This window comes from Electrona antarctica (genome assembly GCF_951216825.1).
Source record: "Electrona antarctica genome assembly, chromosome: 21".
NCBI classification, from domain to species: domain Eukaryota; kingdom Metazoa; phylum Chordata; class Actinopteri; order Myctophiformes; family Myctophidae; genus Electrona; species Electrona antarctica.
This window is the reverse complement of record NC_136802.1, coordinates 6315931-6333770: the sequence shown is the minus strand read 5'-3', so window position 1 is coordinate 6333770 and position 17840 is coordinate 6315931. Positions and strand designations below refer to the sequence as shown.

Below are 17840 nucleotides of genomic sequence, written 5' to 3'. Positions count from 1 at the left end.
GTGGGTCGGGACCCACAACAAGGGGGTCGCCACATGCTTTTGGGGGGGTCCCCAGATGACAATGTTAACACATTGTGTGCCCAAGACGTCTGTGGACGTCCTGGGTATTATCCCGCGTGTTGTGCCCAAGACGTCTGTGGACGTCTTTGCAAAAAAAAAATATTATGTCAAAAAAATGAATGTAAAACATGGTCACTGGGTTTGTTTTTTAAAGTGTTGTGTGGGCACACAAAGTGTTATTAATACCTAAAAAAAATGACCATTACTGAACCAAAAGTAATCAAACTATACTAAAAAAAACTGGTCAAACATTGGCCAAGTTGTAAAATGATGTATGAAAGAGGCAAAAACTTTGAAACTAGCCGATCTACAAGCTCACAAAGCCTTGCTTTGCAAGGCTTTGTGAGCTTGTAGATCTGCCATTTTCACCTGTGAAACAGAGTCAAAAAATGTAATGCCCCAACTCCTACATTTCCACGTGCAACTGAAATTAGCCAATCTACAAACGGAGGCATAAGACCATACATACATACATACATACATACAAACATACATACATACATACATACAAAAGTTAAGAGCTTGTAGCTCTGCTTGCCATTTCCCCGTGCGCAACACGGACACACTCACAGCCAAGTATACTAAATCAGACTGGAGTTCATGAAGCCATAGGATTGTGGCCTACTCTTCATCAGACTGGAGTTCATGAAGCCATAGGATTGTGGCCTACTCTTCCAAGTGACTTCAGAGCGCGGGGGCTGCTGCGCCAAAAGCCAGTACTGGAGAGATAAAAACCCTACTGTGAATGCAGTGCCTTCTCCTTAGCCTCAGAGATAAAAACCCTACTGTGAATGCAGTGCCTTCTCCTTAGCCTCAGAGATAAAAACCCCACTGTGAATGCAGTGCCTTCTCCTTAGCCTCAGAGCTGTGAATGCAGTGCCTTCTCCTTAGCCTCAGAGCTGTGAATGCAGTGCCTTCTCCTTAGCCTCAGAGCGAGCGTGTGTGTGTGAGAGTAATAATACTCTATATAATAATATAGAGTATATATTAATAGAGACGTCACCGGATTTCTCCTCCCATCCACTTGCATTAAGTTGCTCAAAAGCGCATGAGGCGATTTCACTCCTCCAGGAACAGAGTGCATTCTGGGATTGATTGGGCCAAACACATGAACGCGCTGCCATTGCACTGAAACCGCGTTCACGTGTCATCATGAACGTGCACAATGATAGTCAACGGACCAGCGCGTTCATGTGTTTGGCCCAGCGCTGCAATACCAAATTCGGCCACTATGTCCATTGCGCCTCAGGGTTTCCTCCGGGTGCCGTCTCTATTCATATATACTCTAAGACCCAACCCCCCACTTTCAGTCACCCACCCACTCCCACTTAAGAGTGTTTTCATGGCCTGTGCGGCTGGCGTAGCCGTCTGGGCACCTTGGCTAGTAATCCAGTCTGGCAGTGTGCCGCGGGTTCGACTCCCGATCCCGACGGCCTTTACTGCGTGTCACCCCCCCCCACCTCTCTCCATGTCCTGTCAGCCTACTGTATACCAGGGGTTCTCAACCCGTGGGTCGCGACCCCTCGGGGGGTCGCCAAATTATTTTAGGGGGTCCCCAAATTATTTTCAAAGAAAAAAAAAGATTTTTTTTTAAATTTTATTTTCACGATTTTTCAAAAATAGCAGACCTACAAGCTCGTAGCGCGCCACTCGGTGGCGCGCTACAAGCTCGTAGCGCGCCACTCGGTGGCGCGCTATGAGCTTGTAGATCTGCTATTTTTAAATAGCTAAATTATAACAATGCTTAAAACACCAAAAGGGGTTCCCGCCCAAAATGGTTTAAGGTTATTGTAGCAGTCAAATTATATTGGGGGTCGGGAGGGGGCGGGGCGGGGGTCCCGAGACGTTGCCAAAGCATTTTCGGGGGTCCCCGGCCAAAAACGTTGAGAACCCCTGCTGTATACCTATCCCTCTATAAAACATAAAATATATATCTTCATAAAGTGGGGCATCCATCCATACCTTCCTTCCGATGGCCCCGCTGGGTTTGGGGGGTGGCGGAGGCTCAAAGATCCGTTGCTGCTGCTGAGGAGGCAGCGTGGAGTAGAGCGGGATGATCTTGATGTCGCCGGCGTCGGGACCCAGGTCATCGATCTCCCTCTTGATTCGCTTGCAGGCCTCGTCAATTTCCTAAAAAAATAATTAAAAAGAAAAAAGAATACCAAAATAAACAATGCGTCACATAACACTCAGATTGCCCGGGGTTATTTAATCCATTAAATCATAGCGCCCGGCGATTTATAGCAGCACTTTTACCGACAGACCGGATGTTATCCCGGATGTGGCTGAAGCAGCTAAATGTAGCCAAAACACTCTAGAGCCGATCGACAACAACAGGAGGTATGATTAAATCTACCACTACCGCGGTGGGCCGTCTAACACATGATCTTTGCTTAGAATTGGACGGAATGATTTAGATCAAGAGTTATTCACGTTTTAAGATTTTCGGTCTCGTCGGCTAAACAGGGGGGGGTGGGGGACATTTTAGATGACGTCCCACTGACGTTGCACAACATTGAATGTTGCGCAACAGGCACTCCCAGGCTGTGGAGCGATGCGATTGGCTTAGATATCAAAACTTCGTCCTGGGCGCTGGGTGTTACTAATTAGCCCTTCACTAAGTCCCTCCCCGACCCATCCTTGTCCAATAGGCATGTTAGCAGCGAAGAAAGCTTGACCTGCATAGCAACCGTTGCTAAACTATTTGGATTAGACAATCGCTTTTTGGGGTGGGATTTAGTGAAGGGCTAATTGAAAGGGACACTGAGGCGGAGCTGACGAGACAGGGAATCAGCTGGGGATTGGCGGAGAGGACAGCCCAAAACCGCGTTAGATGGAGAAGAGTCGTCGATGACCTATGACCTATGCTCCACTGGGAGCGATGGGCCTCAGTAAGATGACCGATGCTCCACTGGGAGCGATGGGCCTCAGTAAGATGACCGATGCTCCACTGGGAGCGATGGGCCTCAGTAAGATGACCTATGCTCCACTGGGAGCGATGGGCCTCAGTAAGATGACCGATGGGCCTCAGTAAGATGACCGATGCTCCACTGGGAGCGATGGGCCTCAGTAAGATGACCGATGGGCCTCAGTAAGATGACCGATGCTCCACTGGGAGCGATGGGCCTCAGTAAGATGACCGATGCTCCACTGGGAGCGATGGGCCTCAGTAAGATGACCGATGCTCCACTGGGAGCGATGGGCCTCAGTAAGATGACCTATGCTCCACTGGGAGCGATGACCTATGTTCCACTGGGAGCGATGACCGATGCTCCACTGGGAGCGATGGGCCTCAGTAAGATGACCTATGCTCCAGGAGAGGAGAAACAACGGAGGTGAACCTCCGGTTGATGACAGGTAGGGGGGGGGGGGGGGGGGAAGCGAAGTGGGAGGCGGCCACGGGGAAGCGGTGGTTCCCCGCTAGTAACACAGTACATTTGTTCTGCCTATCGCTCCATCTTGACGGAGGAAATTAAACCTGGACTGCAGCGTGCTTCGCCGAGCTCCCCGTGGCTTTGTTGTCAAATGCAGCAATCATGGAAAACACGGCACGCGCATGCAGCCACGCACGCACTCTCACACACACACACACGCGCACACACAGTGACACAGCCAGCCAGACACAAACAGGGTTCATTATTCCACAGTGCAGTATTGTAAGAGGGGGGGGGGGGGGGGGGGGGGGGATGTGAGATGAGACTGCAGCACTGATGCATAACCGGCGGCAAATCATGGCAGAACAGTTTAGCCCATTTTGTACGGGAACCCCTTTTGGTGTTTAAAGCATTATGTTATACTTTAGCTATTGAAAAATAGCAGACCTGTAAGCTCATAGCGCGCCACCGAGTGGCGCGCTATGAGCTTACAGGTCTGCTATTTTTTTTAAATCGAAGAACGACTGACATAGAAACATAGCTTTTTCAGAAAACTGTCAGGATGTAGAAGACATTTATAGAATCTGATCTCAGGTCAGAATGGGTTAGTGGAGCTGAACGTCCTAGAGCCGGTGGGCTGGCAGACAGACAGACAGACAGACTGACGAGGACCTGAGCTCAGCAGCGACAGAGAAAACATGATGACAACCATGAAGCCAACCAGTACAACAAGATCATTTATGGTTTTCATAACCCGTTTAGACCCGAGGAGGACGATTCTATGATTTGTGACAGTTTTCACAAAAACCCTATGTTTCTATGTCAGTTGTTCTCAATCGTTTTCATGTCAAGGACCCCCAAAACAATATGTAATTGGCCGCCGACCCCCATCTGAAAATATGTTGTTCCAGGGACCCCCCCAGAAGCAAAGATTTGAGTTAAAAACGTTCGCTCTGAAAGAAAATATATTTTTAAAGATTTTCACCACATTTTCACGGTTTAAAAGAAATAGAGGATCTACAAGCTCGTAGCGCGGCACTCGGTGCCGCGCTATGAGCTTGTAGATCTGCTATTTTTCCAATAGCTAAAGTATAAAATAATGCTTAAAGGGGGTTCCCGTCCAGAATGGGTTAAAAAGGCAACCAAACAGATACACATACCCCGCAGATGGCCTCTGTAGAACATATTAAAAGTCAGCCTGACACACAAATTATTCCTACTTCACGCAGTCATGCTTTATTTATTTATTTATTTAAAAGCTAAATACACAAATAAGCCTTTTATTTCTTTTTCAAGCAATTCCAATAACCAAATGAGAGCACAAACTTGTGTTTATTTATTTTTTTAAATCAAAGACACCGGGCGGACTGAAACTGGCATGCAAATGAAATCCTCCCAGCAGGCCCCATTGGAATCAGCTACCAACACAGAGCCTGTGCTGTTGCACCACCCACAGGCCAATAGGAGTAGTGCAGGCTAGGTCCCCCAACTGTTTTGCACCAATAAGGACCACTTTTATACCAACCTCTGTAGTCAATAGTTTTGCCAACTGAAATAACCTAATATAATAAGGACAGACAGACAGAGATATAGATAGAGATAATATATATAAGATATATATATACATAAGTGTACGCCCTCTATTCTCTGTACTTGCATAATAATAATTGGTATATTATTATATATTGTCGTCCTATTATCCGTCTTTTTACTTTGTTTCTTACTTTGCAGAAGATCCCGGTTTCAAGTTTTCAAATGGTACAACAATCTATTGAAAATAGCTGATCTACAAGCTCACAATGCGTCGCATCGTCGTGCGTCGTATCGTGGAAGTGGTTAAAGTACGTCTGAAACGGTAGAGAAATGACAAGAGTTACCATGTGGGGGTCCCTCTACTGTACTGTACTGTCACTGTACTGCACTGGCACACCCAAAATCATCATATATACAGTTAATATGTGCGTGTGTGTGTTAGGTTGCGCACAGGTGGTGAAAAACAACCATGCTGTTTTCATGCTCAGAAACACCCAGCCGGCCAGCCAGCCACACACAGCGCTCCGTAAGGGAGTGGTTGCACACCTCAAAAATAACTCAAACTTGTACTTAAGTACAGAAAAGTAAATGTACTTTGTTACTTTACACCACTCAACACAGCTCCAGTTTGGCTTTGAATTACAGCCACCTTTATCCGGTATTGCTTTCTCTCCTATTCTGCGTTCATTGTCCTCACAAAGCTGCTCAAACAGGCACAGGCGTTAAGGGCGTGTGCTTTTAATGTGGCTGATTTGAAGGTTTTTCAGGTTTCACATTCGCCACCGATTCTAGGTTTTATACAAATCATTGCATAACCGGCACTAGAGAGAAGGAAGGTGTCATTATGCGCGAGTCGGCGTGACCATTACGCACGAGCTGTGCGAATATTTATAGCTCCCATCGTCCCGAGTGAAGACTTGGGACATGAATATGAATCTCACTTTCCAGCCGTTAAATGTGGTCATTGTGCCTGTCACATTCTGTCACATTCTGATTCTAGTGTGAGCGACGTGCAGATGGGGCGATGTGGTTGCAATTGTTGTAATGTTCTGTAACAAGATTGTTGTGGCCGTGCATGTTAATGTTACCATTTAGCACCCTGTTACACTGGACAGACAGGCAGACAGGCAGACAGACAGGGAGGGAGGGGGGGAGGGGGGGTTTCAATGAGTTTAACTATGGTCTTTGGCTTACTGAGAGACAGCAAGAGATTGGACTGAGGGAGACCGTGCAACAGATGCGCGTGTATTGGTCGTGAATATTCATAACATTTAGACGTCACCAGAGTAATATAGTAAGAGAGTGGCGACACTAGCGTTGACTCCCATTGTAACAATGGAATGCGGAAGTGCTCATTCTATCTCAGTGGGATAGTTCCAATGCTTGGAACTATAGCCCATACATAGCACCCCGCTTTGCGGCGAGATCGAAGCGTGTCGCCACTCTCTTACTAGATGCAAAACGTTATCACGCGTCATTATTGGCTCACAGTTTATCAAAGAATATATTCTTCATGTATACACTACAGATATGAGCGATTCTTCATGTATACACTACAGATATGAGCGATTCTTCATGTATACACTACAGATATGAGCGATTCTTCATGTATACACTACAGACATGAGCGATTCTTCATGTATACACTACAGATATGAGCGATTCTTCATGTATATACTACAGATATGAGCGATTCTTCATGTATATACTACAGATATGAGCGATTCTTCATGTATACACTACAGACATGAGCGATTCTTCATGTATACACTACAGACATGAGCGATTCTTCATGTATATACTACAGATATGAGCGATTCTTCATGTATATACTACAGATATGAGCGATTCTTCATGTATACACTACAGATATGAGCGATTCTTCATGTATACACTACAGATATGAGCGATTCTTCATGTATACACTACAGATATGAACGATTCTTCATGTATACACTACAGATATGAGCGATTCTTCATGTATACACTACAGATATGAGCGATTCTTCATGTATACACTACAGATATGAGCGATTCTTCATGTATACACTACAGATATGAGCGATTCTTCATGTATATACTACAGATATGAGCGATTCTTCATGTATACACTACAGATATGAGCGATTCTTCATGTATACACTACAGATATGAGCGATTCTTCATGTATACACTACAGATATGAGCGATTCTTCATGTATACACTACAGATATGAGCGATTCTTCATGTATACACTACAGATATGAGCGATTCTTCATGTATACACTACAGATATGAGCGATTCCCAACTTGTGGGCTGTCAGGGTTTAGCAAATTGAGCCCCGAATCACTGGCAAAACACTACGAATCTAATGGTAACTAATGAGACGCCCCTTCGATTATGAAAACAATTAAACAAAAGCTAAGCCGCTGCTATGTCGGCGAAATAATGAAATAAACAGTTTTAAACTAAATAAACGTAGCTGGCCGTGGACGGTATATACAGTATGTGTGTGCACGCACGCACGCACGCACGCACGCACGCACGCACGCACGCACGCACGCACGCACGAACGCACGCACGCAAACATCCACTTGTCTCAACAGGAAAAAGGGCAATCCGTAGCGTTTGCCCTCTGGCTTAGCACCGCCCCGTGTTCAGTTCACGGCATCCATTGGTACCGAGCTGACGGGCATGTGCCTCTTAATCCTTTTAGGCCTGACGTCGAAATTTAACAAAATGTCAAGATTTTCTGGAAAACCTCATGTTTCTGTATCAGTGGTGATCAATATTTCATGTCAAGGACCCCAAACATGATATGTAATCGGCCACCGACCCCCATCTGAAAATATGTTGTTCCAGGAATTAACCTCTCAGAAGCAAAGATTTGAGTTGAAAACGTTCACTCTGAAAGAATATATATTCAAAGATTTTTGCCGCATTTTCACGATTTAAAAAAAATAGCAGACCTACAAGCTCGTAGCGCGCCACTCGGTGGCGCGCTATGAGCTTGTAGATCTGCTATTTTTCAATAGCTAAAGTATAACATAAGGCTTAGTTAAAACACCAAAAGGGGTTCCCGCCCAATATGGGTTAATCAACACATTGACAAGTAGTCAGCAGTGGAAGAGAGCAAATCTGAATGGATTGGTAAAATTACTCTGTGTATTAATAGCCCATCAAGCCCCTGGATGCAGCAGCTGGCATGAAAAATGGGCCCGTTTTGCCAGAGCTGCTGCGAGCAGGCTGTGCTGTCCCCCTCCCCGACGGAAGAGGGATGGGGGGAGCGGTGAGGCTGTGCTGTCCCCCTCCCTGACAGAAGAGGGATGGGGGGGAGCGGTGAGGGGGAGCGGTGAGGCTGTCCTGTCCCCCTCCCGACAGAAGAGGGATGGGGGGAGCGGCGAGGGGGAGCGCGAGGCTGTGCTGTCCCCCTCCCCGACGGAAGAGGGATGGGGGGAGCGGTGAGGCTGTCCTGTCCCCCTCCCCGACGGAAGAGGGATGGGGGGAGCGGCGAGGCTGTCCTGTCCCCCTCCCGACAGAAGAGAGATGGGGGGTGAGCGCGGCGAGGAGCAGGAGGCAGTCGGCCAGTGGCAGCAACCTGGAGCATCCGGGAGCAAACCTCTACAGCCAAGCCCACCGCGCAAATACAGTTAAGGAAGAAGACTGCACATCTTAATCCATTCTGGGCGGGAACCCCTTTTGGTGTTTTAAGCATTATGTTATGCTTTAGCTGTTGAAAAATAGCAGATCTACTAGCTCATAGCGCGGCACCGAGTGGCGCGCTACGAGCTTGTAGGTCTGCTATTTTTGAAAGATCTTGAAAATGTCTCAAATCTTTGAATATATATTCTTTCAGAGCGAACGTTTTCAACTCTTTGCTTCTGGAGGGTCCCTGGAACTACATATTTTCAGATGGGGGTCGGCGGCCAATTACATATATTTTTGGGGGTCCTTGACATGAAAATGTTTGAGAACGACTGACATAGAAAGATAGGGTTTTTCAGAAAACTGTCATGATTTAGAAGACATTTGTAGAATCGAGCTCAGGTCAAAATGGGTTAACTTAGCAAGCAGCGCGACCCGTGCCAATCCCCATGCTCTGATGTTAGCCGCTGTGGGGGTAGCTTAATATTAGGACTTATCAGAGCTCGACAGCTGTGATAGGTTTGGATTCGTCTCGTTTATGGAAGACGTGGTTTTATTTGTACTAGACCTGTGCCCGTCGGACACTGGCCAACTTTGGGAACGATGCAAGTTGGGAACCATCGTATGCAATAACCATTGTCATAGCAGTGCACCCCTTTTAACAGTTGTTTGCAAAATGTTTTAATATTCTTTGAATTTTTGTCTATAATGACATACCCAACATATAACCTGACTTCGCCAGATGGTGGCAGTATTGAGTTCACCAGTTCCCTCCTCCTGCCTGCATCTGGGCTCCCTCAGGCAGAAACGATGAACCCGGAAGCAGCGGGACAAACATTTAATATATCCATAATAAGTTCGAGTTGTAGTCTTGTTAGGTTGTGTTTACATTTGCGCTGTGGCAGCGCTTCAATATGTCATAAGTCTCGCGTTGATCCCGCCTCTATCGGCCTCATACAGCCGCATATCGCTCCTCTAGCGGCCTCACACAGCCGCATATCGCTCCGGACAGAATTGGACCGGAGTACATCATCTCTGCCTGAGAGTTCCCAGACTCTCCCTGCTGGCAGAATGCAAATGTTGTCCAGCAGGGGGAGTGGTTTCACCAGGCTACCCAAAATATGGAAGGCAGGGTTAATGTGGTTAAACAGGGCTGTCATTAAGCCAACATCAAAGTTGCCAGGAGAGTTGGAAGGGTTAAGAAACATCTGAGGGCGTTAGTGCTTCAGCACCCTTTGAAACACCATCCTCCCTCCGACCAACACCACATCAACTTAGTTAAGCCAAGTAGGGCTGCGTTAAGCCAAGTAGGGCTGCGTTAATGAACACTCTAAATAACATAACATTCTCCACATTCAAAAAGAAGCTATAGGTGTTCCTGGAAGCACCAGACAAGACCGTATATCTAAAGAAGCTATAGGTGTTCCTGGAAGCACCAGACAAGACCGTATATCTAAAGAAGCTATAGGTGTTCCTGGAAGCACCAGACAAGACCGTATATCTAAAGAAGCTATAGGTGTTCCTGGAAGCACCAGACAAGACCGTATATCTAAAGAAGCTATAGGTGTTCCTGGAAGCACCAGACAAGACCGTATATCTAAAGAAGCTATAGGTGTTCCTGGAAGCACCAGACAAGACCGTATATCTAAAGAAGCTATAGGTGTTCCTGGAAGCACCAGACAAGACCGTATATCTAAAGAAGCTATAGGTGTTCCTGGAAGCACCAGACAAGACCGTATATCTAAAGAAGCTATAGGTGTTCCTGGAAGCACCAGACAAGACCGTATATCTAAAGAAGCTATAGGTGTTCCTGGAAGCACCAGACAAGACCGTATATCTAAAGAAGCTATAGGTGTTCCTGGAAGCACCAGACAAGACCGTATATCTAAAGAAGCTATAGGTGTTCCTGGAAGCACCAGACAAGACCGTATATCTAAAGAAGCTATAGGTGTTCCTGGAAGCACCAGACAAGACCGTATATCTAAAGAAGCTATAGGTGTTCCTGGAAGCACCAGACAAGACCGTATATCTAAAGAAAAATCAATCACAACTAAGCCATCGAAGGAAAACACTGTCCCTTAACTTTGTCCCTTTTCGCAGAGAGAGAGAGAGCCCCGCCATCGATCGATCTCGCATTGGCAAATGAAAACGTATGTTATACGCACGCCGTCGCACGGGCGCAATTGCTGCCGGGACGAAGTAGTAGGTAGGCGCTTGGACAAGTAATTGCTGCTCATGAATAGACAGCCTGTATTGTCTGATAGGGTAGAGGACGGCGGGATAACGCTGCACACGCGTGGTTCCTTTTTTACAGATGGCTTGTGTGTGGTTGAATAACCCATTTCAGCCTGGCGTCGAAATTAAAAAAAATCATGTCTTCTAAATTCTGACAGTTTTCTGAAATACCTCATGTTTCTGTATCAGTGGTGCTCAATATTTCATGTCAAGGACCCCAAAAAATATATGTAATTGCATGGCCAACCGACCCCCATCTGAAAATATGTTGTTCCAGGAACCCCCTCGGAAGCAAAGATTTGAGTTAAAAAACGTTCACTCTGAAAGAATAAATATTCAAAGATTTGTGCTGCATTTTCACGATTTTTCCAAAAATAGCAGACCTACAAGCTCGTAGCGCGGCACTCGGTGCCGCGCTATGAGCTTGTAGATCTGCTATTTTTCAATAGCTAAATTATAACATAATGCTTAAAAACACCAAAAGGGGTTCCCGTTCAGAATGGGATAAAATTAGGAGACCATGTGTCTGAGGGAGAGAAAAAAAACATGAGGGAAAACAAATCTAAATATGAAAAGAAACAATGCGACAAGTGGGGTAGGTCCTTGGGAGCAATAACCCATTCTGGGCGGGAACCCCTTTTGGTGTTAGCATTATGCTATGCTTTAGCTATTGAAAAATAGCAGATCTACAAGCTCATAGCGCGCCACCGAGTGGCGCGCTACGAGCTTGTAGGTCTGCTATTTTCTTTTAAAATCGAAGAACGACTGACATAGAAACATAGCTTTTTCAGAAAACGGTCAGGATGTAGAAGACATTTTTACAATCTGATCTCAGGTGAAAATGGGATAAAGGCTTGTGGTATATTCACACCACCGATGTGGGGCTCTTTCTAAAAAAACACCAAGCAATCAACCAACCCTAAATACCATTTCTTGAGAATGGTTGCGAATGTAATCACACCAACACAGACTCCAATGGGTGTAACAAGCTGTCAGTATATCCATGATCAGGTTACAGAAGGAAGCATTTCGCTGTGTGTGTGTGTGTGTGTGTGTGTGTATGTCTCTGTGTGTGTGCCTGTCCAGCTGCATCCATATTCATCATTTTGAGCCTGAACCTCGCCCTCCATTACCCACCAGTGGACAACATTTGCAGGAGTTTTGAGAAAAAAATTATAAATGACTTAATCCATTTAGACCTGACGTCGGAATTTTAAAAAGTCATGTCTTCTAAATCCTAACAGTTTTCTGAATTACCTTATGTTTCTGTATCAGTGGTGCTCAATATTTCATGTCAAGGACACACAAAAATATATGTAATTGGCCGCCGACCCCCATCTGAAAATATGTTGTTCCCTCAGAAGCAAAGATTTGAGTTAAAAACGGTTCGCTCTGAAAGGATATAATATTCAAATACATTTTCCACATTTTCGCGATTTTTGAAAAATAGCAGACCTACAAGTATAACATAATGCTTAAAAAACACCAAAAGGGGTTCCCGCCCAAATTGGATTAATCTCGGGGACGTGTGTGGAAGGGGATCTGGGTCAGAAAAAAAAGTAATCTGGTGGTTTCCAAACTGGCATGGGAAACATGGATTAACCCGTTCTGGGCAGGAACCCCTTTTGGTGTTTTAAGCATTATGTTATACTTTAGCTATTTTTTTTTAAATCGTGAAAATGTGGCGCAAATCTTTATATATATATATATATATTCTTTCAGAGCGAACGTCTCAAATATGTGCTTCTGGGGGGGTCCCTGGAACAACATATTTTCAGATGGGGGTGGCGGGCAATTAAATATAATTCTGGGGGTCCTTGACATGAAAATGTTTGAGAACGACTGACATAGAAACATAGGGTTTTTAAAGACATTTGTAGAATCGTCCTCAGGTTAATATAACCCATTTTAGACTGGGAACCCCTAGGCCTACCAACTATACTGTTGAATCCGGGAACCCCTTTTGGGGGCCGCTAGCCCCCCCTATGCCCAGCTTTGTGTGCAGCACATTTGTGTGTTTGTGTGCACCACATTTGTGTGTTTGTGTGCACCACATTTGTGTGTTTGTGTGCACCACATTTGTGTGTTTGTGTGCACCACATTTGTGTGTGCCACATTTGTGTGTTTGTGTGCACCACATTTGTGTGTTTGTGTGCACCACATTTGTGTGTGCCACATTTGTGTGTTTGTGTGCACCACATTTGTGTGTGCCACATTTGTGTGTTTGTGTGCACCACATTTGTGTGTTTGTGTGCACCACATTTGTGTGTTTGTGTGTGCACCACATTTGTGTGCGCCACATTTGTGTGTTTGTGTGCACCACATTTGTGTGTTTGTGTGTGCACCACATTTGTGTGCGCCACATTTGTGTGTTTGTGTGCACCACATTTGTGTGTTTGTGTGCACCACATTTGTGTGTTTGTGTGCACCACATTTGTGTGTTTGTGTGTGCACCACATTTGTGTGTTTGTGTGTGCACCACATTTGTGTGCGCCACATTTGTGTGTTTGTGTGCACCACATTTGTGTGTTTGTGTGTGCACCACATTTGTGTGTTTGTGTGTGCACCACATTTGTGTGCGCCACATTTGTGTGTTTGTGTGCACCACATTTGTGTGTTTGTGTGTGCACCACATTTGTGTGTTTGTGTGTGCACCACATTTGTGTGTTTGTGTGTGCACCACATTTGTGTGCGCCACATTTGTGTGTTTGTGTGCACCACATTTGTGTGTTTGTGTGTGCACCACATTTGTGTGTTTGTGTGTGCACCACATTTGTGTGTTTGTGTGTGCACCACATTTGTGTGTGCCACATTTGTGTGTTTGTGTGCACCACATTTGTGTGTTTGTGTGCACCACATTTGTGTGTTTGTGTGCACCACATTTGTGTGTTTGTGTGTGCACCACATTTGTGTGTTTGTGTGCACCACATTTGTGTGTTTGTGTGCACCACATTTGTGTGTTTGTGTGTGCACCACATTTGTGTGTTTGTGTGTGCACCACATTTGTGTGTTTGTGTGCACCACATTTGTGTGTTTGTGTGCACCACATTTGTGTGTTTGTGTGTGCACCACATTTGTGTGTTTGTGTGTGCACCACATTTGTGTGTTTGTGTGCACCACATTTGTGTGTTTGTGTGCACCACATTTGTGTGTTTGTGTGTGCACCACATTTGTGTGTTTGTGTGCACCACATTTGTGTGTGCCACATTTGTGTGTTTGTGTGCACCACATTTGTGTGTTTGTGTGCACCACATTTGTGTGTTTGTGTGCACCACATTTGTGTGTTTGTGTGTGCACCACATTTGTGTGTTTGTGTGCACCACATTTGTGTGTTTGTGTGCACCACATTTGTGTGTTTGTGTGTGCACCACATTTGTGTGTTTGTGTGCACCACATTTGTGTGTGCCACATTTGTGTGTTTGTGTGCACCACATTTGTGTGTTTGTGTGCACCACATTTGTGTGTTTGTGTGCACCACATTTGTGTGTTTGTGTGTGCACCACATTTGTGTGTTTGTGTGCACCACATTTGTGTGTTTGTGTGCACCACATTTGTGTGTTTGTGTGTGCACCACATTTGTGTGTTTGTGTGTGCACCACATTTGTGTGTTTGTGTGCACCACATTTGTGTGTTTGTGTGCACCACATTTGTGTGTTTGTGTGTGCACCACATTTGTGTGTTTGTGTGTGCACCACATTTGTGTGTTTGTGTGCACCACATTTGTGTGTTTGTGTGCACCACATTTGTGTGTTTGTGTGCGCCACATTTGTGTGTTTGTGTGCACCACATTTGTGTGTTTGTGTGCGCCACATTTGTGTGTTTGTGTGCACCACATTTGTGTGTTTGTGTGTGCACCACATTTGTGTGTGCCACATTTGTGTGTTTGTGTGCACCACATTTGTGTGTTTGTGTGCACCACATTTGTGTGTTTGTGTGCACCACATTTGTGTGTTTGTGTGTGCACCACATTTGTGTGTTTGTGTGTGCACCACATTTGTGTGTTTGTGTGTGCACCACATTTGTGTGCGCCACATTTGTGTGTTTGTGTGCACCACATTTGTGTGTTTGTGTGTGCCACATTTGTGTGTTTGTGTGCACCACATTTGTGTGTTTGTGTGTGCACCACATTTGTGTGTGCCACATTTGTGTGTTTGTGTGCACCACATTTGTGTGTTTGTGTGCACCACATTTGTGTGTTTGTGTGCACCACATTTGTGTGTTTGTGTGCACCACATTTGTGTGCGCCACATTTGTGTGTTTGTGTGCACCACATTTGTGTGTGCACCACATTTGTGTGTTTGTGTGCACCACATTTGTGTGTGCACCACATTTGTGTGTTTGTGTGCACCACATTTGTGTGTTTGTGTGCACCACATTTGTGTGTTTGTGTGCACCACATTTGTGTGTGCACCACATTTGTGTGTTTGTGTGTGCACCACATTTGTGTGTTTGTGTGTGCACCACATTTGTGTGTTTGTGTGTGCACCACATTTGTGTGCGCCACATTTGTGTGTTTGTGTGCACCACATTTGTGTGTTTGTGTGTGCCACATTTGTGTGTTTGTGTGCACCACATTTGTGTGTTTGTGTGCACCACATTTGTGTGTTTGTGTGTGCACCACATTTGTGTGTTTGTGTGTGCACCACATTTGTGTGTGCCACATTTGTGTGTTTGTGTGCACCACATTTGTGTGTTTGTGTGCACCACATTTGTGTGTTTGTGTGCACCACATTTGTGTGTTTGTGTGCACCACATTTGTGTGCGCCACATTTGTGTGTTTGTGTGCACCACATTTGTGTGTGCACCACATTTGTGTGTTTGTGTGCACCACATTTGTGTGTGCACCACATTTGTGTGTTTGTGTGCACCACATTTGTGTGTTTGTGTGCACCACATTTGTGTGTTTGTGTGCACCACATTTGTGTGTGCACCACATTTGTGTGCACCACATTTGTGTGTTTGTGTGCACCACATTTGTGTGTTTGTGTGCACCACATTTGTGTGTTTGTGTGCACCACATTTGTGTGTTTGTGTGCACCACATTTGTGTGTTTGTGTGCACCACATTTGTGTGTTTGTGTGTGCACCACATTTGTGTGTTTGTGTGCACCACATTTGTGTGTTTGTGTGCACCACATTTGTGTGTTTGTGTGTGCACCACATTTGTGTGTTTGTGTGTGCACCACATTTGTGTGTTTGTGTGTGCACCACATTTGTGTGTTTGTGTGCACCACATTTGTGTGTTTGTGTGTGCACCACATTTGTGTGTTTGTGTGTGCACCACATTTGTGTGTTTGTGTGCACCACATTTGTGTGTTTGTGTGCACCACATTTGTGTGTTTGTGTGCGCCACATTTGTGTGTTTGTGTGCACCACATTTGTGTGTTTGTGTGCGCCACATTTGTGTGTTTGTGTGCACCACATTTGTGTGTTTGTGTGTGCACCACATTTGTGTGTGCCACATTTGTGTGTTTGTGTGCACCACATTTGTGTGTTTGTGTGCACCACATTTGTGTGTTTGTGTGCACCACATTTGTGTGTTTGTGTGCACCACATTTGTGTGTTTGTGTGTGCACCACATTTGTGTGTTTGTGTGTGCACCACATTTGTGTGTTTGTGTGTGCACCACATTTGTGTGCGCCACATTTGTGTGTTTGTGTGCACCACATTTGTGTGTTTGTGTGTGCCACATTTGTGTGTTTGTGTGCACCACATTTGTGTGTTTGTGTGCACCACATTTGTGTGTTTGTGTGTGCACCACATTTGTGTGTGCCACATTTGTGTGTTTGTGTGCACCACATTTGTGTGTTTGTGTGCACCACATTTGTGTGTTTGTGTGCACCACATTTGTGTGTTTGTGTGCACCACATTTGTGTGCGCCACATTTGTGTGTTTGTGTGCACCACATTTGTGTGCGCCACATTTGTGTGTTTGTGTGCACCACATTTGTGTGCGCCACATTTGTGTGTTTGTGTGCACCACATTTGTGTGTGCACCACATTTGTGTGTTTGTGTGCACCACATTTGTGTGTGCACCACATTTGTGTGTTTGTGTGCACCACATTTGTGTGTTTGTGTGCACCACATTTGTGTGTTTGTGTGCACCACATTTGTGTGTGCACCACATTTGTGTGTTTGTGTGTGCACCACATTTGTGTGTTTGTGTGTGCACCACATTTGTGTGTTTGTGTGTGCACCACATTTGTGTGCGCCACATTTGTGTGTTTGTGTGCACCACATTTGTGTGTTTGTGTGTGCCACATTTGTGTGTTTGTGTGCACCACATTTGTGTGTTTGTGTGCACCACATTTGTGTGTTTGTGTGTGCACCACATTTGTGTGTTTGTGTGTGCACCACATTTGTGTGTGCCACATTTGTGTGTTTGTGTGCACCACATTTGTGTGTTTGTGTGCACCACATTTGTGTGTTTGTGTGCACCACATTTGTGTGTTTGTGTGCACCACATTTGTGTGTTTGTGTGCACCACATTTGTGTGTTTGTGTGCACCACATTTGTGTGTTTGTGTGCACCACATTTGTGTGTTTGTGTGCACCACATTTGTGTGTTTGTGTGCACCACATTTGTGTGCGCCACATTTGTGTGTTTGTGTGCACCACATTTGTGTGTTTGTGTGCACCACATTTGTGTGCGCCACATTTGTGTGTTTGTGTGCACCACATTTGTGTGTGCACCACATTTGTGTGTTTGTGTGCACCACATTTGTGTGCGCCACATTTGTGTGTTTGTGTGCGCCACATTTGTGTGTTTGTGTGCACCACATTTGTGTGCGCCACATTTGTGTGTTTGTGTGCACCACATTTGTGTGTGCACCACATTTGTGTGTTTGTGTGCACCACATTTGTGTGTGCACCACATTTGTGTGTTTGTGTGCACCACATTTGTGTGTTTGTGTGCACCACATTTGTGTGTTTGTGTGCACCACATTTGTGTGTGCACCACATTTGTGTGTTTGTGTGCACCACATTTGTGTGTTTGTGTGCACCACATTTGTG

General features: G+C 45.3%; 2 protein-coding genes across 4 annotated transcripts in view; both read right to left on the bottom strand.

Moving 5' to 3' along the window:
* sepsecs (Sep (O-phosphoserine) tRNA:Sec (selenocysteine) tRNA synthase) overlaps window positions 1-17840 on the bottom strand; it is a 213204-nt gene that overhangs the window by 59280 nt on the left and 136084 nt on the right. The gene's annotated exons all lie outside the window — the stretch shown is intronic.
* Window positions 1-17840, bottom strand: part of dhx15 (DEAH (Asp-Glu-Ala-His) box helicase 15) — a 219839-nt gene that overhangs the window by 178703 nt on the left and 23296 nt on the right. For all 3 annotated transcript variants that reach the window (XM_079491639.1, XM_079491638.1, XM_079491637.1), the window contains exon 6: window positions 2023-2190. In XM_079491639.1, coding sequence (XP_079347765.1) covers window positions 2023-2190 — 168 coding nt within the window. The remainder of the gene's footprint in view (window positions 1-2022; window positions 2191-17840) is intronic.